Here is a 25,840-nt window from a genome sequence, read left to right as displayed (position 1 = left end):
TATCACCGCCTGGTACGGCAACTGCTCCGCCCACAACCGTAAGGCTCTCCAGTGGGTAGTGAGGTCTGCACAACGCATCACCGGGGGCAAACTACCTGCCCTCCAGGACACCTACACCACCCGATTTCACAGGAAGGCCATAAAGATCATCAAGGACAACAACCACCCGAGCCACTGCCTGTTCACCCCGCTATCATCCAGAAGGCGAGGTCAGTACAGGTGCATCAAAGCAGGGACCAAGAGACTGAAAAACAGCTTCTACCTCAAGGCCATCAGACTGTTAAACAGCCACCACTAACATTGAGTGGCTGCTGCCAACATACTGACTCAACTCCAGCCACTTTAATAATGGAAATTGATGTAAAAAATGTATCACTAGCCACTTTATATAATGTCTGCATACCCTACATTACTCATCTCATATGTATATACTGTACTCTATACCATCTACTGCATCTTGCCATCTTTATGTAATACATGTATCACTCGCCACTTTAAACTATGCCACTTTTATGTTTACATACCCTACATTACTCATCTCATATGTGTATACTGTACTCGATACCATCTACTGCATCTTGCCTATGCCGTTCTGTACCATCACTCATTCATATATCTTTATGTACATATTCTTTATCCCTTTACACTTGGGTGTATAAGGTAGCAGTTGTGGAATTGTTAGTTTAAATTACTCGTTGGTTACTACTGCATTGTCGGAACTAGAAGCACACGCATTTCGCTACACTCGCATTAACATCTGCTAACCATGTGTATGTGACAACTTTGATTTGATATTATCCGTGTCATCGTTCAGCCACAACTAGGTGAAACATAAGATATTACTGTTTTTAGTGACACGTTGGTAGGATAGTCTTGCTGGTATATCATTCATTTGTTTTTCCAATGAATGCACATTGGCCAATAGAACGGATGGTAATGGAGGTTTACTCACTTGCCTACGAATTCTCAGCTCGACCTCCGCTGTCTTTTCTTCAGTCCCGTTCTCGAGAAAGCAGTATTTCCGTCGAGTTAAATAAAAAAATATTTGTCCAGTCGAGGTGAGTAATTGATGTCCAGAAGTTATTTTCGGTCATAAGAGACGGTAGCAGCAACATTACGTACAAAATAATACAACATTTTTTAAGAAAAGCTAACAAATAGCACAATTGGTTAGGCGCCCGCAAAACGGTAGCTGCACAGCTATTTCCAGGTCTCTCCAGAGATGTTTGATCTGGTTAAAGTCCGGGCTCTGGCTGGGCCACTCAAGGACATTCAGAGACTTGTCCCAAAGCCACTCCTGCATTGTCTTGGCTGTGTGCTTAGGGTCGTTGTCCTGTTGGAAGGTGAACTTTCGCCCCCAGTCTGAGGTCCTAATCGCTCTGGAGGTTGTCAGGTTGTCATCAAGGATCTCTTTGCTCTGTTCAGCCTTCCCTCGACCCTGCCCCTGAAAAACATCCCCACAGCATGATGCTGCCACCACCATGCTTCACCGTAGGGATGGTATTGGCAGATGATGAGCAGTTCCTGGTTTCCTCCAGACGTGACGCTTGGCATTCAGGCCAAAGAGTTCAATCTTGGTTTAATCAGACCAGAGAATCTTGTTTCTCATGGTCTGAGAGTCCTTTAGGTGCCTTTTGGCAAACTCCAAGCGGGCTGTCTTGTGCCTTTTACTGAGGATTGGCTTCTGTCTGGCCACTCTACCATAAAGGCCTGATTGGTAGAGTGCAGCAGAGATGCTTGTCTTTCTGGAAGGTTCTCCCATCTCAATTGAGGAACTTTGGAGCTCTGTCAGAGTGACCATGGGGTTCTTGGTCACCTCCCTGACCAAGGCCCTTCTAGGATGAGTCTTGGTGGTTCCAAACTTAATTTAAGAATGATGGAGGCCACTGTGTTCTTGGGGATCTTGAATGCAGCATATATTTATGGGTACCCTTCCCCAGATATGTGCCTTGACACAGTCCTGTCTCGGAGCTCTACGGACAATCCCTTTGACCTCATGGCTTGGTTTTTGCTCTGACATGCCCTATATAGACAGGTGTGTGCCTTTCAAGATCATGTACAATCAATTTAATTTACCACAGGTGGACTCCTATCAAGTTGTAGAAACATCTCAAGGAGGATCAATGGAAACAGAATGCACCTGAGCTCAAATTTTAGCCTCATAGCAAAGGGTCTGAACACTTACGTAAATACGGTATCTGTTTTTTATTTAATTTGCAAAAATGTCTAAAAACCTGTTTTCGCTTTGTCATTATGGGTTATTGTGTGTAGATTGATTAGAAAACATATAGAATTTGATCCATTTTAGAATAAGGCCGTAACATAACAAAATATGGAAAAAGTGAAGGTGTCTGAATAATTTACGAATGCTCTGTATGCAGTAGCATAAAATGCATTTTTGGACTGACCGTTGTTGTGCTGTGCTCACATTAAACTTTATCATCAAAGTCTGACATTCTCTGGATTTATGGTGCCTTAAAGACAACTGGGAACTCAGAAAAAAACAATGTTGAATCATGACGTCAGTGATCTTCAGGTCGGAGCTCTAGAAAGAGGCCAGAGTTCCCGACTTGGAATTCTCAGTTGGAGCTTGTTTTTTTTTTAGAGTTCCCAGTTGTCTTGAACGCACTGAAGTCTGAGATGTCCCAGTTCTGAGTTTCCAATTGTTTTGAACACAGTAGAAGTCATGCTGGATTGACAGCGTGGTCAATGCACTCTGCCTTTTCTGGCCCATGGTGTTGCGTGTGAATGTTTATCCTTTTAAACTTGGAAAAGAGACCCTTTCAGACAGATGTTTTAAATCCTTAAACTTGGACCACACACCCTCTCCACCGAGTAGCAGGCAGGGGAAACAAAACAGTGACTGCTTTGCAACTCTTGCAACTGATTCCTTCCAAACCAAACATTGCTGAATATGCGATTTCCGACTTGTTATGTAATGTTTATGTCCAATGGCAGATGAGCACCGATACGTTTTATCTATCATTTCTCTTCATATGACAATGATTGAAAAGGATTTGCCAGTCGATTGTCAACGTGATTCATGTCTACTTTGCTAGCTAAGATTCTGAAAGTATGTTGTTAACATGATCAGTCTAATCAACGATACACTAGATATAAAGTGATTAGAGCAATGGTGGCACTTCTAATGTAAATCTACGGCAGCACCAAAGGGGGCTTGAACTGCCTATAAAATAAAAATACCAAATAGATTCTTTGGTGGCGTAGTGTCCCCATGAATGAAAGAACACTGAGCCAATCACAATGGCTGTTGCGCCTTCTTCACCACCCTTTCTGTGTGGGTGGACCATTTCAGTTTGTCAGTGATGTGTACACTGAGTAACTTTCCACCTTCTCAACTGCGGTCCCTCTGCTGTTTCCTGAAGTCCATGATCAGCTCCTTTTTCTCCCCAATTTCATGGTATCCAATTGTTTTTGTAGCTACTATCTTGTCTCATCGCTACAACTCCCGTACGGGCTTGGGAGAGATGAAGGTTGAAAGTCATGGGTCCTCCGATACACAACCCAACCAAGCTGCACTGCTTCTTAACACAGCGCCCATCTAACCCGGAAGCACCAATGTGTCGGAGGAAACACCATGCACCTGGCAACCTTGGTTAGCGCGCACTGCGCCAGGCCCGCCACAGGAGTCACTGGTGCGCGATGAGACAAGGACATCCCTACCGGCCAAGCCCTCCCTAACCCGGATGACGCTAGGCCAATTGTGCGTCGCCCCACGGACCTCCCGGTTGCGGCCGGTTATGACAGAGCCTGGGCGCGAACCCAGAGTCTCTGGTGGCACAGCTGGCGCTGCAGTACAGCACCCTTAAGCACTGCGCCACCCGGGAGGCCCTTCCTTTGTTTTGTTGATGTTTGGTGACAGGTTATTTTATGGGCACCACACTCCCAGTGCCCTCACCTTCTCCCTGTAGGCTGTCTCGTCATTGTTGGTAAGGTCCCTCAGTCAAGCAGTGAATTTCAAACACAGTTTCAATCACAAAGACCAGGGAGGTTTTTCAGTTCCTTGCAAAGGACACCTATTGGTAAAAAAAAAGCAGATATTGAATATCCCTTTGAATATGGTGAAGTTAGTAATTACACTTTGGATGGTGTATCAGTACACCCAGTCACTACAAAGATACAGGTGTCCTTCCTAACTCAGTTGCCGGAAAGGAAGGAAACCACTCAGGGATTTCACTATGAGGTCAATCAATGGTGACTTTAAAACAGTTACAGAGTTTAATGCCTGTGATAGGAGAAAACTGTGTATGGATCATCAACATTGTAGTTAGTCCACAACACTAACCTAAATGACAGAGTGAAAAGAAGGAAGCCTGTACAGAATATAATTATTCCAAAACATGTATCCTGTTTGCAGCAAGGTAATATTGCAAAAAATGTGGCAAAGCAATACACTTTTTGTCCTAAATACAAAGTGTTATGTTTGGGGTAAATCCAATACATTACTGAAAACCACACTCCATATATTCAAGCATAGAGGTAGCTGCATCATGTTATGGGTATGCTTGTAATAATTAAGGACTGGGGAGTTTTTCAGTATAAAAAATAAACAGATTGGAGCTAAGCAAAATTCTAGAGGAAAACCTGGTTCAGTCTGCTTTCCACCGGACACTGGGAGATGAATTCACCTTTCAGCAGGACAATAACCTAAAACACAAGGCCAAATCTACACTGGAGTTGCTTCCCTAGAAGACAATGAATGTTCCTGAGTTACAGCTTTGTCTTAAAAGTACATGAAAATCTATGGAAAGACCTGAAAATGGTTGTCAAGCAATGATCAACAACCAAATTGACAGAGCTTGAATAATCTCTTAAAGATTCCCACAGAAAAACATAGAGCTGTAATCGCTGCTAAAGGTGCTTCTACACAGAGGCTGTAACACAACAGAATGTGGAATAAGTCAAGGGGTATAATACTTTCTGAAGGCACTCTAAATGACTTTTTTTAACAATACTATTGTGAGTTACAGCACACAGTTCACAAAACCGTCTGAATGATGCAGTGTACAACACACACACACACACACACACACACACACACACACACACACACCCACACCCACACCCACCTGATTCTCAATCTCCTCCCTTATCTGTCTGTCTCTCTGTTATCCACAACAATCCCAACAGATTGAGTACAAGAAGAACTCCAAGGAGAACCAGTCCCAGTTCAGCTTGTCCATGGACATGGTCAACCTGAGCCATGCTAAAAAAGCCCAGGCCCTTGCCAGCGACCTGGACTACAGGACGAAGCTCCACCACTACACCATCCTATCCGACGACATCCAAGTACAGCAGGCCAAAAAGGCCTATAACCTGCAGAGCGAGGTGAGGCAGAGAGGGGTGGGCCATGGGCGGCACTGGTGGAGGGTTCTATGTGTGTTTGATAGACTAAAATGAACAGCTTACCCTCTCATGCAAATAATAGAATTTGAGTGCCAATGTTTAAAGGGGTAATAATCAGAAAGCTTTGGTCTTATAGTTGAACAGTCATAAGGTATGTTTGAATTGACTTGAGATCTTCAGGGTTAAGGTTTGGTGAGAGGGCCGGGAGAGCAAAGGGAAGGTGAATAGGGATTTAGGAAAATATCTACATGGGTGTTATTCAAGTTAGTGTTTACTATCAAATATGAATGAATTGTGAACTCTCTCTTTTTCGGTCTCACACTCTTTGCCTGTCCCCCTCTCTCTCGCGCTCTCTCTTTCACTCTCCCCCTCAGAATCAATACCGTTCAGATCTGACCTGGATGAAGGGAGTTGGCTGGGAGGCTGATGGATCTCTGAATGTGACCCAAGCCAAGAAGGCTGGAGAGCTTCTCAGTGATGTCAGTATAATAGGGTAGAGCGTGTATGTGTGTGTATTATTGTATTTTTTATTTGTTTCTTTAGTGTTGACTCCTCACTTTGTTTCCTCTCACAGAAAAAGTACCGTCAGAAAGTGGACAGCGTCAAGTTCACCCAGGTGGCCGATACTCCCTCTATCAAACACGCCAAGAAGAGCCAGGAACTGCAGAGCAAGGTGAGGTTGGCTGATCATTTGCTATAACGCTGTCCTGCTCTTTTCTTCTGGCTGTATTCAGTCGGCTTGTGTTTGATTGGCTATTTCTCCCGTCAGCTAACGTATAAGGCGGGTAACGAACAAATGATGCACCAGTACACCATGGATAAAGATGAGCCACTCTTCAGGCAGGCCAAAGCCAATGCCGACCTCCTCAGTGGGGTAAGGACTCTGGCAGACTACATACTATTAGTTCATTTTAGTATACTGTGAACAAACGGTATCCTTTCAGTTGAGCGTACTAGCACTTTGTCTGTCTACCGGAAGTTGATGCTGTTGCTATGCAACTTCTTGCTAGCTTGTTACTAGCTAGACATTTTACAATTTCAGGTGTGTTTGTAAATTCAATCTGGAGTGCCAGAGTGCATTCAGAGTGCGCTCTGGGCGTTTGTAAATCCAAAGCATTGTGAGATTGTCCATCGAAAATTCTGAACATTTTGCTCTCAGAGCACATCACTGGATGCTCTGGCTAAGGAGTACGGCAGTCGAGCACCCAAGCTAACGTTGGATAGCTTGCTAGCTATTTCCAGACACAAATGAGAGAACACCTCACTCTGACCATTTTACTCACCCTAGCAGAGCTGTTTTAATGTTATCCAGAGTGTTGGTGACTAACTGTGCTGCTGGCAACAATATAATTATTATATTTTTTGCTGACGTTTACTGACACCGGCCATATATTCAAAGGGTGTTGAGCGTTCGTAAATTCATCAGTTATTCTGCACTCTGGCTCACTCAGACGAGAGTACTCTGAAATCCGAGGAGATAGACAGAATTAACAATGTCCATTGAGAACGACTATACCACTTAGCTAAGAATGACATGAATAATCAAGTCAATAAACATTGAGTAGTTAGTTAGATTATAGTTAATATACTGCCTGGCAAGTTAACTGTATTAGTAGCAAACTAACGTTCGATAACTAGCTAACATACCGGTACATACTGCTGTTTTTGGATGCTAGGAAGATCAGCTTACATTACGGCGTTAGCTAATGGGGATCCTGATAAAAATTAACATACTGCTGTAACGCTATGCGGTTCGTAAGGATGGCGTAGCTAACAAATATTCCGCCAACATATAACGTAACTTATTTGGAAAGTCATTACTTTATTACATTGCTCAAAATGTTAACATTTGTCATAATTAGTTAAAGCAATGAATTTGTATCCACTCTCGTCGGACTTCGGCCGCATCATTTCTGCCATTTCCTTCAAATCTGAAAACGTTGTGAAGCCCCACCCATTTTCAGAAGAATTGCATTATAGGCCCTAAAAGCACGGAAAGTGTCCACTGCTTGTATTCTTCAGTATTTTGGCGAATTTAGTACGACATCCGGGAACATTTGGCATATTAACTGTATCCATACTATGAACAATAAGCATATAATATACTAAATTTACGTCAAACAGTGCGGTTAGTATGAGTATTCAAACACAGCTCTGGGCAATTTACAATTCATGTCTGTCTTTTAACATGTTCCATCATTCGATCTTGTTCTCATTTCAGAAAGTGTATAAGAGTAGCTGGGAGCAACAGCGAGAAAAGGGCTTTGAGTTGCGCATGGACTCCTTGTCCATCCTCACAGCTAAGGCTAAGAGAGACCTGGCCAGTAACGTGAGTTACCCCCTTAACGTATTCGTTAACCTTTATTTGACCAGGTACCAGGCATAGCACTATGCTAAGTATCTCTGTCACTCACAGAAATGCATTGATACAAGAACAGCAACAACATAATCACAAATGCTAATTTTAAGTAGGATGTGGTTGGTCAAAAAAACAATCAGAAAGGGTATGGTAGGCAGGGGTTAGTCCCAGAAGTTAGTGTTAGGGATGGGGCTAAATGTCCTTTTCAAGGATCTCTTCTAATGGCCACTAATGAGAAATCTCTGACTGGCCAGGTGAAATACAAGGAGAAGTACGAGCAGACTAAGGGGAAGATGATTGGGGTGAAGATGGTCACTGACGACTCTCAGATGGCGCACTCGGCTCTGGCCACCCGGTTGCAGAGTGATCGCCACTACAGAAAGAAGTACGAGGACACTAAAACCAAGCATAGTGCCTCTTTGGACATGTTGACCATGACCCACGCCAAGAAGGCCCAGGATCTGGCAACTGAGACCAACTACAGGACCTTCCTGCACAAGTACACAACCCTGCCCGGCGACATGAAGGTGGCCTGGGCCAAGAAGGCCTACGGACTACTGAGTGATGTAAGTTTTACTTGCCGGAACTACATTTCCCAGCATTCTCAGGCACGTAAGTCTAAGGCTGCATTCAAAGCAAATCGGAGTAATAGTAAATATAAATCCCGACTTGGAAAAAACGCTCACGCCAGCTTCCAAGCTGTACATACAAGTTGAAAACTCTCTGGTCACTAACTTTCCCTATATGCTGAACGCTGACGTAACCTATTACCACAGAAATGACTTTGATGACAGCATTTTTTTGGCAGTTAAATATATATATATATATATATTTTTTTACAATATTATTGTTTTTTTAACACCATAATTTGATTGCGGGCCACGTGATAGCTGTACTTTTAGATTATGTTTGCTGTAGCTAGTTAGTTGTTAGCGTTCTAAACGAGTTCGAAGCAAGTGAAAGCTCCCAAGTTGTGGCTCCAAGTTGACAATCGTTCCTCTGATTACTCCGATAGGGCATGAATGCAGCATCAGAACAACTAAAGCACCAGGAATGTCTGCTGGCATTTTTCTCTTTTACCCTAAATACAGATATCATTATATCATAGATGTTGAAGGTTATTTGCATATGGACATTTTACAGAATGAATGCACCTTTAAAAGTGTTGTATTTAATGTATGAATTAACTTAACATGTGTTTAACCAGGCAAGTCAGTTAAGAACAAATGAGTATTTAAAATGACGAACTGGCATGAGAGCTGTTCCTTGTTTGTCTATTCAGAAACAGTACAGGTCGGATCGGAACTGGATGAAGGGCGTGGGCTGGGTGGCAGCAGATTTCCTGGATGTGAAACAAGCAAAGAAGGCTGGCGAGCTCGTTAGCGAGGTAACATTTAAATCCTTAACCTAGAAAAAAATGCTCAATCTTAGGTCAATGAGGTCTTTGTTCACCACTGGAAATACAAAGTTGCACCAAACATAAACACTTGATATAAAGGGGAGTAGAGGACATACTGTATGACTGGGTTAAGAATCACATACTTTCATACTTAAATCGACTATATATGACGCTAAGTATATAGTTGAAGTCGGAAGTTTACATGCACTTAGATTGGAGTCATTAAAACTCGTTTTTCAACCACTCCACAAATTTGTTGTTAACAAACTATAGTTTTGGCAAGTCGGTTAGGACATCTACTTTGTGTATGACACAAGTCATTTTTCCAACAATTGTTTACAGACAGATTATTTCACTTATTCACTGTATCACAATTCCAGTGGGTCAGAAGTTTACATACACTAAGTTGACAGTGCCTTTAAACAGCTTGGAAAATTCCAGAAAATTATGTCATGGCTTTAGAAGCTTCTGATAGCCTAATTGACATTGTTTGAGTCAATTGGAGGTGTACCTGTGGATGTATTTCAAGGTCTACCTTCAAACTCAGTGCCTCTTAGCTTGACATCATGTGAAAATCAAAAGAAATCAGCCAAAAAATTATAGACCTCCACAAGTCTGGTTCATCCTTGGGAGCAATTTCCAAACGCCTGAAGGTACCACGTTCATCTGTAGAAACAATAGTACGCAAGTATAAACACCATGGGACCACGCAGCCGTCATACCGCTCAGGAAGGAGACGCGTTCTGTCTCCTAGAGATTAACATACTTTGGTGCGAAAAGTGCAAATCAATCCAGAACAACAGCAAAGGACCTTGTGAAGATGCTGGAGGAAACGGGTACAAAAGTATCTATATCCACAGTAAAGCGAGTCCTATATCGCATAACCTGAAAGGCCGCTCAGCAAGGAAGAAGCCACTGCTCCAAAACCGCCATAAAAAACCCAGACTACGATTTGCAACTGCACATGGGGACAAAAATCATACTTTTTGGACAAATGTCCTCTGGTCTGATGAAACAAAAATAGAACTGTTTGGTCTTTGATGATTTCTTTTGAGGGGACAGGAGGTAGGGAACTGGTTTGTTTGCCCAATATAAAGGAGCAAAACTGGCGGAGGAACAAAAATATGAAAATATACCAGTTTAATTTGAGGACCAGGATGTTGACGGCTGTGCCATACAGATTGCAAAATAGCTGGGAAGAGATTTTTGATGTACTGATTTCATATCACAGGGTGTATAAGTTGATATATAAAACAGCGCAAGATTCAAGACTTCATGCTTTTCAGCTAAAATCATTGTACAGAATTCTTGCCACCAACAACATTTTGAATATTAGGGGCATACAAACATCGCGGCTCTGCAGATTTTGTTGAGAGGATACAGAATCAAAAGACAATTTCTTCTGGTAATGCCCTCAGGTAGCCTGTTTCTGGTCTCAGGTTCAGGAATGGCTGAAAAGGCATAACATTAATCAAAAATGTACCCTAGAAATAGTTCTGTTAGGAGATCTGGAGAGACCGGGTCAGTCAATTACTAATACTCTAAGTAAAAATGTTATCTTCAACTGGCAATCTGTAGATTCTATTTGATAGATTAAAATTGTATGTTAAACATCACAGCATGGTTGAAAGATATATGGCTCTTAGAAATACAAAAGAGGCTGGCCAGAAAAGGTAGGTATGGTGGGTTGAGGGAATCTGAGGTGTGGATGTGGTTGGAAGGGGACGGTGGGTTGGGGAGATGAGGAGATGGGGGGAGGTTTTTCAGGAGGGTCTTGGATGGTTGAGGGGCAGCGCTTGAGGGGAACTGTTGGGGGATCTTGGATGGCTGGGAGCTTGGGCCAGTGGCCCGAGAGTTTGCTGGTTCGGGTCCCCGATTAAATTGGGTGAGGGATCTGTCCTTGTGCCCTTGGGTGGAATTTAATGTAAATGTTGAGTGGCTTCACTGCAGATAGATTGAATGTTTAAAAAAAAAAATGTAATAAAAACTATTTGGTTGTAATCACCTCTTGAAGAGCATGGTCAGACCACATGTCTGATTATTCTATGTAAAACAATTGTGCACATTTAGCTCTATGATTAGAGTTATACAGAAATTAACTAACTGCATGCTTTTCATGATCAGTAAACATCAATTCATCAATCAGATATGTAGGGTAGCCTCACAATGTCACTCAATACTGGCCACCATTAATTGGATATTTGAGTGATATAATATAAAAGTGAATTCAACCGGACAAGTATGAGTGGTTTATTTTTGCATATATTGTGGGCTCTGCCTGTCAAGTAGCAGAAGCGAGCATTTGCCTGTTTACTTCGCAAGCTACCAGCAGAAACTTTGTCCATAGTGGTAAGTACTGTTGACCTAATGTACTTTTTCGCCAACCAATGTAGGCCTACCTAGAGAAGCTAGCTAACATGATCCCCTTTTCAACATTGTTTTTAAGAGTTTTTAATTACGATTGCTGCTGACACATGATATAGGCTACATTGATTGATGAACCAGGTGAAATTGGCTAGCTAGCTAATAACAGATCATGTCAATATGGCTAGTAAAAAAGCAAGCTTTCAGGGGATAATCTAAATGACTATATCCAAATATTATTTGATTTCCTTGCCATCTATAGTGGTGAAAACAGTAGTCCAACTTGCCGATGTCAACCTCGTTCCAAAATACTAATCTCTGATGAAGCAAAGCTAAAGGATGTTGTTTGTTTAGTACATGCCAAATGGATAGGTAGGTACCTGCACGTATCTGAAATTACATTATCATTGATGTTTACTGATCATGAAAAGTGACTTACTGTATAACTCTCATGGAGCTAAATGTGTGCAATCGTTTTATATTGAATAATCGGAAATGTGTAGTTCTGACTATGCTAAATAGGTGATACAGTATTAAAACCAAATAGTTAACATTTAACTATCCCTTAAACGGCACATATTGTTAATGGTTTTTGGAGAGCTGGGGGTCTCCTTGCCCACCAGCAGCCAAATCGAACAATTTGTGAAGTTTTATTGAAAAACAGCTACAGTATAGCTGTCTACGTATCATAACGTCTTTGTATTGCTCTGCACCTTTTCCAGCTTGACCTCAATCCAACCGTGACACGATATGTGAAAGCAATATGATTGATCCATCTCATTATTTTAGCAAGCAGTGAGCCTTAATCCTTCACTTCTGTGAATCTCTGCAGCGGTGATTTTAAAAATGTAAAGTAATGATCTTTATTATAATTTCCTTAACAACTATTTCAGCTCCAGAACAGTCTAAAATAGATTGACATTAACTGGGGGTAGAGTTATTTTGGACCCAGCCTACCTCTTATTTGCTTTAACGTCTTATTTGTTTTACTGTAAAGTGTGTTTTACATTTTAAATGCATTTTTAATACAGTTAGATTTGATTTCATTTCACATACTGTGCTTTATCTGTGGTGTTTTCCAGAAAAAGTACCGTCAACATGTCAGCGATCTGAAGTTCACCAGCGTGGAGGACACTCCCGAGATGGTCCAGGCCAAACTCAGCAACAAACTGGCCCTAGACGTAAGCCCACCAGTCATCTATCTATACATAGCGGCTAAAAAGGGACACTACTTAAACTCTGGGCGGTTGCTTTGGATCCGATAACACATGTGCACTAACTCCGTCTAATAAGGTAACAAATATAAATAAACGACACACCATTCATAACCTACAGCGATTTCCTTTTTGGAATCGAACTCAAATCTTACTGCTGGCAATGCCATAAGCATGCACCCCCCTCTTCCCACAAGCTATTTATCATGCATTATGAATATAATCAACGAGGTCAAGCTCAGCAAAAAACAAAAGTGGTCATCTTACGGCAATGCATTTGTTTATCCATTGAAATGACATCACTTACATTGTACTCATTCTGCTTAGATGCGGTTGCTTAATTTCATTATTTTACAATGGGAAAAGTGAATGGGGAAAACGGTTGGAATATCTCGCCTGTCTGTTATTTATTTTTAAACAAACTCAATAACATCGTCGGTCGTCCTGGCAAAGACACGTCGTTAAAAGATTTGGCAACAACTGCTTGCAGTTCTGAGCCAAATGTGATACTAAGGAGATCCTGAGGGAAATCGACGAGTATCAACAGCTTTATGCTATGGAGGAACAACATACTCCTTTGTAGAAAGATCCGGCTACCTCACAAAATAACTCTAACCCTACAAAAATAGAAAGGCAGATTAATCTAAAGACACTGATGACTTACTTACCTTTTGAAGTAGCGGCGAGTGTTCTTGCTGGAATCCATGCAACAATGGAACAGTTGTGTGAGGAGGTAGCAGGGCTGAGGGGGAGTTCGGAGTTCAGCCAGAGTGAAATTCTCAAGCTCCAAAGAGAAAACAAGACACTCACATCCAAGGTAAAAATACACGATTCCAACATGGATTGTCTACTCAGGGAAAACAGGGTGATGAAGGAGACGCTACTTGACATACAAACCCGTAGCATGCGTGAAAATCTAATATTTTGGGGGATTCCTGAGGACGCATCAAATAGTCCAGAGGGGGCGATCAGATAGTTCGTGCAATCCACCTTGAAACTTACTATAGAGACTGTAAACAAGGTGGCTCAGTGCGACAAGACCAACGCAAAATTTGAACACGACCAACAAAAGGTGCTGATCTAAAGCAGGGGAAGCGAGCCTAAAGGGACCAAATCCATTACCAATTTTCCCGGGAGATAAACGAACGTCGCAAGACACAGAGGCAACAGAGGGAGAGAGGTAGGTGTGCCTTTCTCATTATGGACTACTCTTCCGAGACTGCTCCATAACACCTGTACTAAATTCTACCGGGACGTCAGGTTACGGAAAAAAATTGGAGCTGAACAAATATTTCAACACTATGAACTTTATCAGCACACACACTCAATTACATAGACGCTTATACATACGAACACTCGATCGAACACTCTTTATTGTGAAACTTCTCAAATGTAATGTTTTTGTTTGTCTATCCTTTGTATGTCTGTCTACATGTTGATATGTTTAACAAGCAATGGGAAGATATCAGAACAGGGACGTTATGGAATAATAACATATTGTACGGGATACATGTGTACTGTAGTGAAGCCATCTATAGTAAGGTCTCTTTCATAGTCACTTGAAACGTCAATTGTTATGGAAATGCTGGGATGTGTTTTTCTCTGAAAATGTTGTTAAATTTCAATATGATGCATCTATGATGATGATACGATATGGATTACAATTATCATCCGGAATATTAAGGCTATGCTCATTTCATGTTAAACACATACACTCAACAATGCAAATTGTCTGGGTTATTATTTATTTGGACATCACACGTTATTGCCTTACTCTTATTCAGACATACACACTTTCGCATCCAATATCATACACATAAACCTACTGTAATGAACACAAGGGAAGCCATAGAGCTGGTTTCAAGTGCAGGGCGCAGCAGGTGTTTATTGTAAAGGTTTTAAAAAATAAAGGAGAGCTCGAGGAGCTCAGATGCAAAAAAATGTATATGTCCAATGTATCGACAGACAATCTGTCTTCATCAAGGTTTAATGACAAACACTGCGGGGTGACTCGTTTATATAGTGTCAAAAGACACACAGGTGTCTGTAAGACAGTCTGGAAGACTGCAAACTAGATACACTTAATTTCGTTTAATATTTTTTTCAATTGACATTTCTTTGTATGTATGCATAAAAATGATACCAGCTGTTTCCTGATTTCGACTGCCTTAAGAAACGTTGCCTGCGTCTCTCTTGTCCCGATCCCCTACACGTTCACTACTATGGGACAATTTGAGACTGAATATAGAAACAATGTTGCAAATGTCGGAGAGACCGACAGAAAGGGTTATACAAATCTCCGCTGTTGAAAACGTAATGTTTGTCAAAAAAAGTGAGATAATGTCTGCATGATTTTTTTTATTTTATAGTGAATATCAAGTTTATGGGCTGATGACAGTGGATTGCGCAGTCAGATGAAACAGAGTAAATAGGCATTTTAACATCATACATTTAGCCGGTCAAAGCTTTAACCGGTGATAACGTGTGGAATAAACAATCAGCATTCAGGATTAGACCCACCGTTGTACAAATCAATATAAATACCGGCGCTCTGACATGTTCGACCCCTTGCGCCAGGTTCCGCAATTTACCTGTCTAAAATCAGCTCACTTGCACTGAGGGGGAGGGGTGGCAATATCTGAGCGGTCCTCAAAAATGTGCGCCAAAGTGCCAGTTTAAAGCAGCGCAAGTGGGGACATTTAACACTAACCAATAGCAGGTTTTAGCAGTAACACGGTTAGTAATGGCATTGGTTTTGAGAGCGGGACGCACAATGCTCTTATGCCCATGGAACAACAGATGGGCTGGTGAAACTTGTATCTATAATTAGAAACGTAAAAAACAAATGCTTTTTTCCCCGATTTTTAAAAATTATTCTAAAGGATTTTGCTGCTTGTGAGACTGCCTTGAAATTAATCTTAATCACAAAAGCTTTATTGAAAGACCACGTTTGGGAACAGCAAAACAGTACATTCCCTTTGTATTATTTTGGATTTTGTTGAAGTCATCTCGAACTATTTGGACTGCAAACTTATTTTTCAAAACAGGATGCATTCTACTGTTGCTTTTATTAGTTACTGTATCCTATTTAAACGGTATCAATCCACAATGGATTAGGACAATAATATTCCGTGCCCTCCAGCCGAATTGTAGTTGATGATAACTCAAAGATCTTCAATAGCATACAAAACTTGAGACCACCGAATGCAGAATTAAGCCACGAGAAACGTTGATTGGCCAGTGAATGGTCAAGCCCTCATCACACTTAAAATGAATCAATTGTATCAAACCCCAGCCGTTTTGCGATACCCGCGGTGAAAATAGCAACAACAAAAAATTATAGCCCTGAACATGTCATTTCTCACAGACAAGAAAATGCTTCATTCGACTGTACAATAGTTTTGTGACCACAACAAGGTTGACCTGTGTTTTTCAGAGGTTGTACAGGGAAAAGGGGGAACATATGAAGCACAACTACACACTCTCCGGAGATCTGCCTGAACACGTGCAGGCCAAGCTCAATGCCATGAACATCAGTGAGGTCAGTACCCTAGACACACACACACTCCTGCAAAGATGAATAACGAATAGAGTGCTGCCTATTCATCCATCCATTGATCCATTAATTTACCCGTTCTCTCATTTGGTTTTGCAGATAAATCAAGCAAATGTGGATAGTTATTTTTTCTGATTACCTATCGTTGGATCCATTTGTGCCGGTAGTTTACGGACTCTGATTTTTTTTGTCTTGGCAGACCCGCTATAAGGAGTCGTGGACTAAAATCAGAGATGGTGGCTACAAGCTCCGTTTGGATGCCATTCCCTTCCAGTCAGCCAAAGCGTCTGGGAACATACTTAGTGATGTGAGTTTGATTTTACGTCATATATATAATGTTACTATATTGCATATAAAGAAAGACCATGAAAACTGTCAACACATTTTTTCATGAATTAATGCTGTATATATTTTAGAGTGCATTCGGAAAGTTCACTTTTTCCACATCTTGTTACTTTACAGACTTATTCTAAAATTGATTAAATACATGTTTTCTCTCATCAATCTACACACAATACCATATATCGACAAAGTGAAAACAGGTTACTTATTTACATAAGTATTCAGACCTTTTGCTTTGAGCCTCAAAATGAAGCTTTTGCCATGAGACTTCAACTTGATTGGAGTCCACCTGAGGTAAATTCAATTGACTGGACATGATTGGAAAAGGCACACACACCTGTCTATAAAGTTCCAACAGTTGATAGTGCATGTTAGAGAAAAAAACAAGATCAAATTAATTGTCTGTAGAGTTCCGAGACAGGATTGTGTCGAGGCACAGATTTGGGGAAGGGTACCAAAAAACCTCTGCAGCATTGAAGGTCCCCAAGAACACAGTGGCCTCCATTGTTCTTAAATGGAACAAGTTTGGAACCACCAAGACTCTTCCTAGAGCTGGCCAACTGGCAAAACTGAGCAATCGGGGGAGAAGGTCCTTGGTCAGGGAGGTGACCAAGAACCCGATGATCACTCTGACAGAGTTCCTCTGTGGAGATGGGAGAACCTTCCAGCAGGACAACCATCTCTGCAGCACTCCACCAAATCAGGCCTTTATGGTAGAGTGGTTAGGACCTCAGACTGGGGAGAAGGTTCACCTTCCAACAGGACAACGACCCTAAGCACACAGCCAAGACAACGCAGGAGTGGCTTCGGGACAAGTCTCTGAATTTCCTTTAGTGGCCCAGCCAGAGCCCAAACTTAAATCCAATCGAGCGTCTCTGGAGAGACCTGAAAATAGCTGTGCAGCGACGCTCCCCATCCAACCCGAACGAGCTTGAGAGGATCTGCAGAGAAGAATGGGGAAACTCCCCAAATACAGGTGTGCCAAGCTTGTAGCATCATACCCAAGAAGACTTGAGTCTGTAATCGCTGCCAAAGGTGCTTCAACAAAGTACTGAGTAAAGGGTCTTAATACTTATATAAATGTGATATTTCAGTTTTTTTATTTTTAATACATTTGCAAAAAAATCCAAACCTGTTTTTGCTTTGTCATAATTGGGTATTGTATGTAGGTTGATGAGTTAACAATGTAATCCATTTTAGAATAAGGCTGAAACGGTCAGGTATGAAGGTAAGACCCGAACAATAGTTTAATATTCCGACAAGGGCAGGTAATAGACAGGTCAAGCAGGGTTCAGTTAACCAGAGGTGGGGCAGTGGTACCGGGTGGCAGGCAGGTTCAGGGTCAGGGGCAGGCAGAGTGGTCAGGCAGGTGGGCTCTGAGTCAGGACAGGCAAGGGTCAAAACCAGGAGGGCGAGAAAAGAGAGACAGGAAAAGCAGGAGCTGAAACACAAAACACTGGTTGACTTAAACAGACAAGATGAACTGGCAACAGACAAACAGAGAACACAGGTATAAATACACAGGGGATAATGGGGAAGATGGGCGACACCTGGAGGGGGTGGAGACAATCACGAAGACAGGTGAAACAGATCAGGGTGTGACAGAAACATAACAAAATGGGTCTGAATACTTTCTGAATGCGCTGTACATGTATATTCTATTTTGGGTGAAATTTGATTCCAGACTATATAATTCAAAAGCATTATTTAAACGTGTATTTCCAAAGTGATCCTCTCTGTGAAACATCTGAACATACAGTACATAAAACATATTGTACGTAAATAAAACATTTGTTATAGCACAAGTACAAGGAGCAGTTTGAAAAGACCAAGGGGCATATGATTGGACTGAAGGGACTGGAGAACGACATGAACATGTCTCACTCTGTGAATGCCAGCAAACTGCAGAGTGACGTGAGTACCAGCTCAACATGAGCAATGGGTTTGTATCAGAGTAATATGGGTGTATAGGGTGTAGTATGAAAGGGAGTGATTGGAGTGTAGATTAATACACTTCATACAGTAAGGCAGTGCTTCTCAACCAATTCCTGGTGGAAACCCCCAGGGGTGTGTTCTAGTCCACCAACAATCCATCTGATTAAACTATTTCCCAGCATTTGATTAATTTAATCAGGTGTGTTCCTGTTAGAGAAAAAATGTGCACACCCTGATGCTCAAACACCAATGGATTGAAAAAGACTGCAGAGTGTTAAATGTTGAGTGTATTGAAATGGTGTAGTGTAAGTGATGTATGGGGACATGCACTGTTAGAGGACACAGTGTAATTGAATTGTATTCTTTGTCGCTCTCTATTTGCAGATCAAGTATAAGCAGGACTCTGTGAATAAGCGCTCTCAGTACCACCTTTCTATGGACATGTTGGAGATGGCCCATGCTAAAAAGGCCCAGACCCTGGCCAGTGAGCAGGACTACCGGCTTACACTCCACCAGTACACTACTCAACCCGATGACATGAAGGTGCAGGCCGCTAAGAGAGCCTACCAACTACAGAGCGAGGTAACAACCCCTCACCAGGGGTCTATTCACTAGGAACCAAATGGTTGAAACTGGGAGGGACCTACATTTGTCCAATAAGAAACTCTTGTTTTCATTGAAAAACGTTATGCTATGGTTTTCTACAGTGTGCACCAACGAATACACCCCAGCTAACCAGTAACTTTTTCCCGCTGTAGCTGCCATTTGCTCAGTTATTCATATATTGATATAGAATTCAAATGTAAAAAACGTTGCTGTTGTCAGAACGTTTCTAGAACAATAAGACAGTCAAAATAAAAGACCAATCTTTGTTCAGGGAACCTTCTCTCGTAGTGTTTAGACGTTATAAGAGGGGTTCTGTTTCTAGACTGGTCATTGAATGTCTCTGGATAGAGGAGCGTTATTCCCTACAGTTTCAAATAACATTTAAAGCACATTTAAAACTCTTTTGTGTATTGTGTTCGATAGTTTGTTAGATAGCAGTGTGCTACTTTGCATATCGAACCAGTCATTTTGTTTGCGTGTGTGTGCATGTGGCCCTCAGAAAGTGTACCGCTCTGACCTGAACTACCTGCGTGGTGTAGCCTGGATCAGCACCGGGGCCCTCCAGATGGAGGGCTTCAAAAGGGCCACAGACCTTATTAGTGAGGTGAGTCAAACTCCACTCTTCTATAACTCTGTCCTTAGCTGCCACCCAGGGGAGACTTGGGCCAGAATTAAATCAAAGCAGAGTAATCGACAAGCGCATTGTACTTGACTCCGCAGCGCTTACCATGAGTGCGATCTTGCCTTTAAAAGGTGCATTGTCAGTACCATTTAGGCAACTGCTCTAGCCCTCCGACCATCTTTCAAATGAGAGGCTAAACTGAGGTCCTGACTCTTTGTGGTCACTAAAGATACCATTGGACTTATTAAGTATAGTATGTTAACCATAGAAATAGAATGTTGAAATGTATGCAGTGCACACATGACTGAAAGTTGATTTGGATAAAAGTGTCTGCTAAATGGGGTGTTTTATTTATTATATGTTCAATTGTTTCAACATCATAGTCTCTGGGCTTTTTCGGCTGGCGCTAAGGCAGTGCTCTTGTCAAATGCATGTTAGTTGGCAATTTTGCCATGTAACAACTGGCACTCTGGAATTTCCCACCCCTTGCACCATGTTCAGCAATTTACCTGTCTAGCATCAGCTCACTTTCGCTGAGGGAGAGGGGTAGCAATATTTGAGGTGTGTCCTTAAAAACAAGTGACAGTTTCATACAGAGCAAATGGGGAGAATTAAGACCCACAAAAAGCACGTCCTAGAGGTAACAGTTGGTAATGGCATGGATTTTTAGAGTGGAATTGCAGCCTATCCAGTCATGATGAACAGTGCCCATATGCTCATGGAACAAGATATGTTATTTTTGTGCTGGTGAACCTTGTATTTAGAAACTTTTTTCCCCATTTCGTTACATTTGATTAATAACCAAGCATAGCCTCCCCTCTCCTCAATGAAGGCTGTTTATGTTATCTTTCCCAATGCATTCGCCAAGTAGCCAAGTTCATGATGCTGTTGACTTTAACAAGGGCCCCAGGACCATTGGAAGCAAAATAGCCCCATAACATCAAAGATCCACCACCATATTTTACAGGAGGTGTGGGGTTATTTTCTGCTTATGCATTCTCATTTCAATGCCAAATCCACCACTAGTGTGTGTAGCCAAAGAGCTCTATTTTCATGTCATCTGACCAAGGCATCGGTTCCAATCTGCCGTGTAGCAAACTGAAGCAAATGACATGAAAATAGAGCTCTTTGGCCATGCACACCAGTGGTGGTTTTGGTGTTGAAATGAAAAATGCATGAGCAGAAAAGAACCCCATCCCTACTGTGGATACTTGATGTTTTGGGGTTATTATCGACTGGTCCTGGGGCTTTAAGGTCAACGGCATCATGGACTTTACCCGGTACCAGGACATTTTAGCCATAAACCTGGTGGCTTCTGCGGCTGGCTGGAACTTGGCCGCAAATGGATCTTCCAGCAAGACAATAACCCCAAGCACACATCAAAATCCACAAAGAAATGCTTAATTGACCACAAAAACATTTTGCGGTGGCCATCTCTGTTTCCGGATTGAACCCCATTAAACACCTGTGGTTTGCACTGAAGAGGGCAGTCCATAAGCTCAGACGAAGGATATCAATGATCTGGAAAGATTCTGTGGAAACATTTGAGAAAAAGGCTCAGTGCCGTTATCCTCGTAAGGTATTCAAAACATGGGTGTCAATAATTTTGAGCCCTACCTTTTTGAAAAAATATATAATTACTTGATAAACAAAATCTCTTTCTCTGAGCAATTGTATTAGTATAAAATAATATACGTAATTTCCCTCTTTTTTTTGCATACATTATCTAGCTCAGTATTTTAAATATTTATTTTTGGTCATCTTTATCAAGGGTGTCAATAATTTTGGACCCCACTGTATATATATTTGAACCTTTCTTTTTTACAGATGCACCCTGTAATTACAAAAATATACATTTCAAATGAATTGTAAAACAGAAAAACAAAACACCATCATAGAAAACAAACACAAGGTCCTCAATCTGCAGTCTGAATTGCCCTAGACCTAGAGGCACCAAAACAGAGAAGTTTGAAGATTATTCCGCAAGTATGGTGCAAAAAAACAACTAAAAGCTGATTTACCTACATCTATAGAGACTACTGTTGCACGCTGTACTGAAACTTTGGTACTTTTTCTGAACTATAACATGAAAAACACATCGGTATTAGAATTTGTGTTACTTACAGTACTTATGTCAAATGTCTCCTGTAATTTTTCATGAAGTTTTTATTTAATCAGGGGAGCCCAATTGAGACGAGGGGCTCATTTTCAATGGCGCCCTGAGACCATATATAACAAAATAACAAGTACACTACACCAGAACATCACCAACATCACAGCCATCATAAACGAGTTACTACATCAATAAATCAAAAACAATTGCACACCTCGTGAACTCATTTATCATCAGGGTTTTAAAGTGCCCTAGTGGGATCAGGGAATCCAAATGTAATTCATTTTGTAGGTGATTCCAAAAATGTGTAGAGGGAAAACTAAAAGGGGATTTACCTTCCTGGGGATCCGACTAATCTGAAGAGTTCAGCCACCCAGTGAAAGGGTTTGGTATCTCTTTCTTTTATACGTTAGCAACCAAGTTAGGTCAGTTGGAAGCTTGTGTAGTAGGGCTTTGTAAACAAAGGGCGTAATTAATTCATCTTTGTGAATTTAATGAGGACCAGCCAACCTTTTGATACAGGATGCAATGGTGAGTATTAAAACTGCATCCAAAGGTTTAAGAGTAGTGGCTGCTGCAATCTGGGTAATGGTGTCACCATAATCAAGAACTGGCAGGAAAGTTGACTGTACAATCTGCTTCCTGCTATTTAGGGTGAGGCAAGATCTATTTCTAAAAAATAAGCCCACTTTAAATTATAGCTTTTTAACTAGCTCATCCCCATCTTTTGTAAACATGAACTCTTTGTCAATCCAGATGCCCAGAAATGTATATTTGGGAACCCGATCAATGGGAGAACCACCTGATGTATAAATACTGACAATATTTTTTGATATACATAGTAAAGAGAGCAGATCCCAATACCAACCCCTGCAGTACAGGAAACTAGACACCATCAGAAATCACGCATTGTGTCCTATCTAACATATAATTCTCAAACAAGTTGCAAGAAGCCTGATCCAGGCCTGTTTCAGTCAGCCTTTGAATGAGAATGTAGTGGTCAAGACGGTCGAAGGCCTTGGAAAGGTCTATAAATAAGGCAGCACAATAATTTTTATCATCCAAGCAAATAAACATATCATCTAAAACAGGCGTAGCAGCTGAAACTGTTCTGTATCCATGTTTAAAACTGGATTGGTTCACATTAAGAATAGAGTGAGAAGTTAAAAAAAGTTCTTAGCTGAAAGTTAGTCAGGGATTCTAAAACTTTAGAAAGGCAAGATAACTTGGAAATTAGACTGGAGTTATTTAAGTCAGAAGGATCTCCTCCTCCTCCTTTATGTAGAGGGAGGACATGTGCCACTTTCCAGATTATAGGAATGACAGTAGAATTGTCAAGTAAAAATTATAGGTCATGGGTCCTGCAATAAGTGGGTCAGAGAGCTGCAGTGAGATGGGATCAAGTGAATCAACACCTATGAGCAAGGCTGTCACGTTCGTCGTATGAGTGAGACCAAGGCGCAGTGTGGTATGCGTACATTCTCTTTTAATTAATGAAACGCTTAACACAACCAAGGAACGTAACGTGACGCTATACAAATTAGTGCAGACAGGCAACTAAACATAGTCAAGATCCCACACCAGAAAGTGGGAAAAAGGGCTGCCTAAATATGATCCCCAATCAGACAACTCTGATTGGGAACCATATCAGGCCAACATAGAAATACACAACATAGAATGTCCACCCCAAATCACACCCTGACTTAACCAAATAGAGAAATAAAACGGCTCTCTAAGGTCAGGGCGTGACAAAGGCACTTAGTACATCATAGACATTGTCACCCCCTGCCCTTAGAGAGCCTTTTTATGTCTCTATTTTGGTTTGGTCAGGGTGTGATTTGAGTGGGCGTTCTGTTTTTTATGGGTATGGCTCTCAATCAGGGACAGCTGTCTATCGTTGTCTCCGATTGGGAATCAGATTAGGCAGCCTTTTCCCATTTTGTCATTGTGGGAAGTTGTCTTTGTTAGGGGCACTATAGCCTTTGTAAGCTTCACGGTCATTTTTATTTATTTTTTGTTATTTATTGTTTTGTTGGTGACATTTTTACAAATAAGAGAAAATGTATGCTCACCACGCTGCACCTTGGTCTCATTCCGATGACGCCGTGATAGGCATCAAAGGGTTGAAATGAAAATAAAGTATGTGAGTCTGTTAGTGCATCATTCTCGACAATGTTATTTTATTCTGTTCTGTCATTTAATATTGTTTTATTTTAATAATACATTTGATATAGAATATAACATATTTTATTTGTTATTTTAGTTCTACCAGTTATCAACATATTGTTTAAAAAAAGCCCAGTGGTTATTTTGTGACTTTAGCTAATACGCTTTCTTTTTTTGCTGTAATATTGTTTCGGCATCGAGTTTTGGTATCGAGTATCGTTTCGGTATCGAGTATCGTGATACTAAACCTGGTATCGGTATTTAAGTCAAAATGATGGTATCGTGACAACACTAGTAGAGACCGAAGGAATTTCCAGAGTTAGCCATGCATGAGCCTGTGTGCGGTAACTTGTTCGTCTAAAGGTAATTAATGATGTTAGGTAAAATGGGAGTTTTTGTAAGAGGGCTTTATAAATGAAAAGAGAACAGTGACTAAGGCTAATGGTGACTGTTTAACAGTCTGACAGCCGGGAGATAGAAGCTGTTTCTCAGTCTGTCGGTCCCAGCTATGATGTACCTGTACTCTCCGCCTTCTAGATGGTAGCAGGTGAACAGGCCACGGCTCAGGTGACTGAGATCCTTGATGATCTTCTTTGCTTTCCTGTGACATCGGGTGCTGTAGATGTCTTGGAGGGCAGGCAGTGTGCCTCCAGTGATGCGTTGGGTTGACCCTCTGGAGAGCCCTGTGGTTGCGGACCGTTCAATTGCCGTACCAGGTGCATCTGTGGAAGTTTGGGAGGGTCTTAGGGACCAAGCCAAATTTCTTCAGTCTTCTGAGGTTGAAGAGGCGCTGTTGCGCCGCCTTCACCACGCTGTCGCGCCGCCTTCACCACGCTGTCACGCCGCCTTCACCACGCTGTCGCGCTGCCTTCACCACGCTGTCGCGCCGCCTTCACCACGCTGTCTGTGAAGAGAAAATTTCAGGTTGTCAGTGATGTGCACGCCGAGGAACTTGATGCTTTTGACTCTCTCCCCATTGATGTGGATTGGGGTGTGCTCTCTGCTGTTTCATGCGTTCCACAATCAGCTCCTCCGTTTTGTTGACGTTGAGGGAGAGGTTATGTTCCTGGCACCACTCTGCCAGGGCTTTCACCTCCTCCATGTAGGCTGTGTCATCACTGTTGGTAATCAGGCCTACCACTGTTGTGTCATCAGCAAACTTGATGATTGAGTTGGAGACGTGAGTGGCCACGCAGTCATGGGTGAACAGAGAACACAGGAGGGGGCTGAGCACGCACCCCTGTGGGGCCTCCGTGTTGAGGATAGGCATGGCGGAAGTGTTGTTGCCTACCTTCACTACTTGGGGTCGGCCCATCAGGAAGTCCAGGATCTAATTGCACAGGGAGGGGTTTATACCCAGGGCCCTGAGCTTAGTTATGAGTATGGTGTTGAAGGCTGAGTTGTAGTTGTTGAACAGCACATCAGTAGTAATCAAGGAATCAAAAGAACCACTAGAAAAACAGTCCTGTCAGGCCAGCTGTGTGTAGGATACATCTCCCTATTTTATGATTAGTTCGTTTTTGCGAGGTTGACAACATTAGCAAATCATTCACATTACAACTTTTCCTTAGTTCCAACAGTTGTTTTACAACAGCTTTTGTGAATAAAATGTTATATATGAAGTCCTGATTGCACCGAAGAGGCAGAACTTAAAGGGTCAGTTTAGTCCAAAATTAGATTTTCCTATGTTTTACATATACAGTAAGTGTACAAAGCATTAAGAACACCTGCTCTTTCCATGACAGAGTGACCAGGTGAATCCAGGTGAAAGATATGATCCTTTATTGATGTCACTTG

General features: G+C 41.7%; 1 protein-coding gene across 4 annotated transcripts in view; it reads left to right on the top strand.

Moving 5' to 3' along the window:
* LOC139376472 (nebulin-related anchoring protein) overlaps positions 1-25,840 on the top strand; it is a 120,178-nt gene that overhangs the window by 40,216 nt on the left and 54,122 nt on the right. For all 4 annotated transcript variants that reach the window (XM_071119097.1, XM_071119098.1, XM_071119099.1 and 1 more), the window contains 13 exons: positions 5,152-5,349; positions 5,742-5,846; positions 5,942-6,040; positions 6,137-6,241; positions 7,589-7,696; positions 7,981-8,292; positions 9,009-9,113; positions 12,572-12,670; positions 16,140-16,244; positions 16,459-16,566; positions 18,402-18,515; positions 18,921-19,118; positions 19,642-19,746. In XM_071119097.1, the coding sequence (XP_070975198.1) occupies positions 5,152-5,349; positions 5,742-5,846; positions 5,942-6,040; positions 6,137-6,241; positions 7,589-7,696; positions 7,981-8,292; positions 9,009-9,113; positions 12,572-12,670; positions 16,140-16,244; positions 16,459-16,566; positions 18,402-18,515; positions 18,921-19,118; positions 19,642-19,746 (1,761 nt within the window). The remainder of the gene's footprint in view (positions 1-5,151; positions 5,350-5,741; positions 5,847-5,941; positions 6,041-6,136; positions 6,242-7,588; positions 7,697-7,980; positions 8,293-9,008; positions 9,114-12,571; positions 12,671-16,139; positions 16,245-16,458; positions 16,567-18,401; positions 18,516-18,920; positions 19,119-19,641; positions 19,747-25,840) is intronic.

Source organism: Oncorhynchus clarkii, chromosome 20 (assembly GCF_045791955.1).
Source record: "Oncorhynchus clarkii lewisi isolate Uvic-CL-2024 chromosome 20, UVic_Ocla_1.0, whole genome shotgun sequence".
NCBI lineage: Eukaryota > Metazoa > Chordata > Actinopteri > Salmoniformes > Salmonidae > Oncorhynchus > Oncorhynchus clarkii.
The sequence above is the reverse complement of the archived record's forward strand: the minus strand, read 5'-3'. Positions and strand labels throughout refer to the sequence as shown.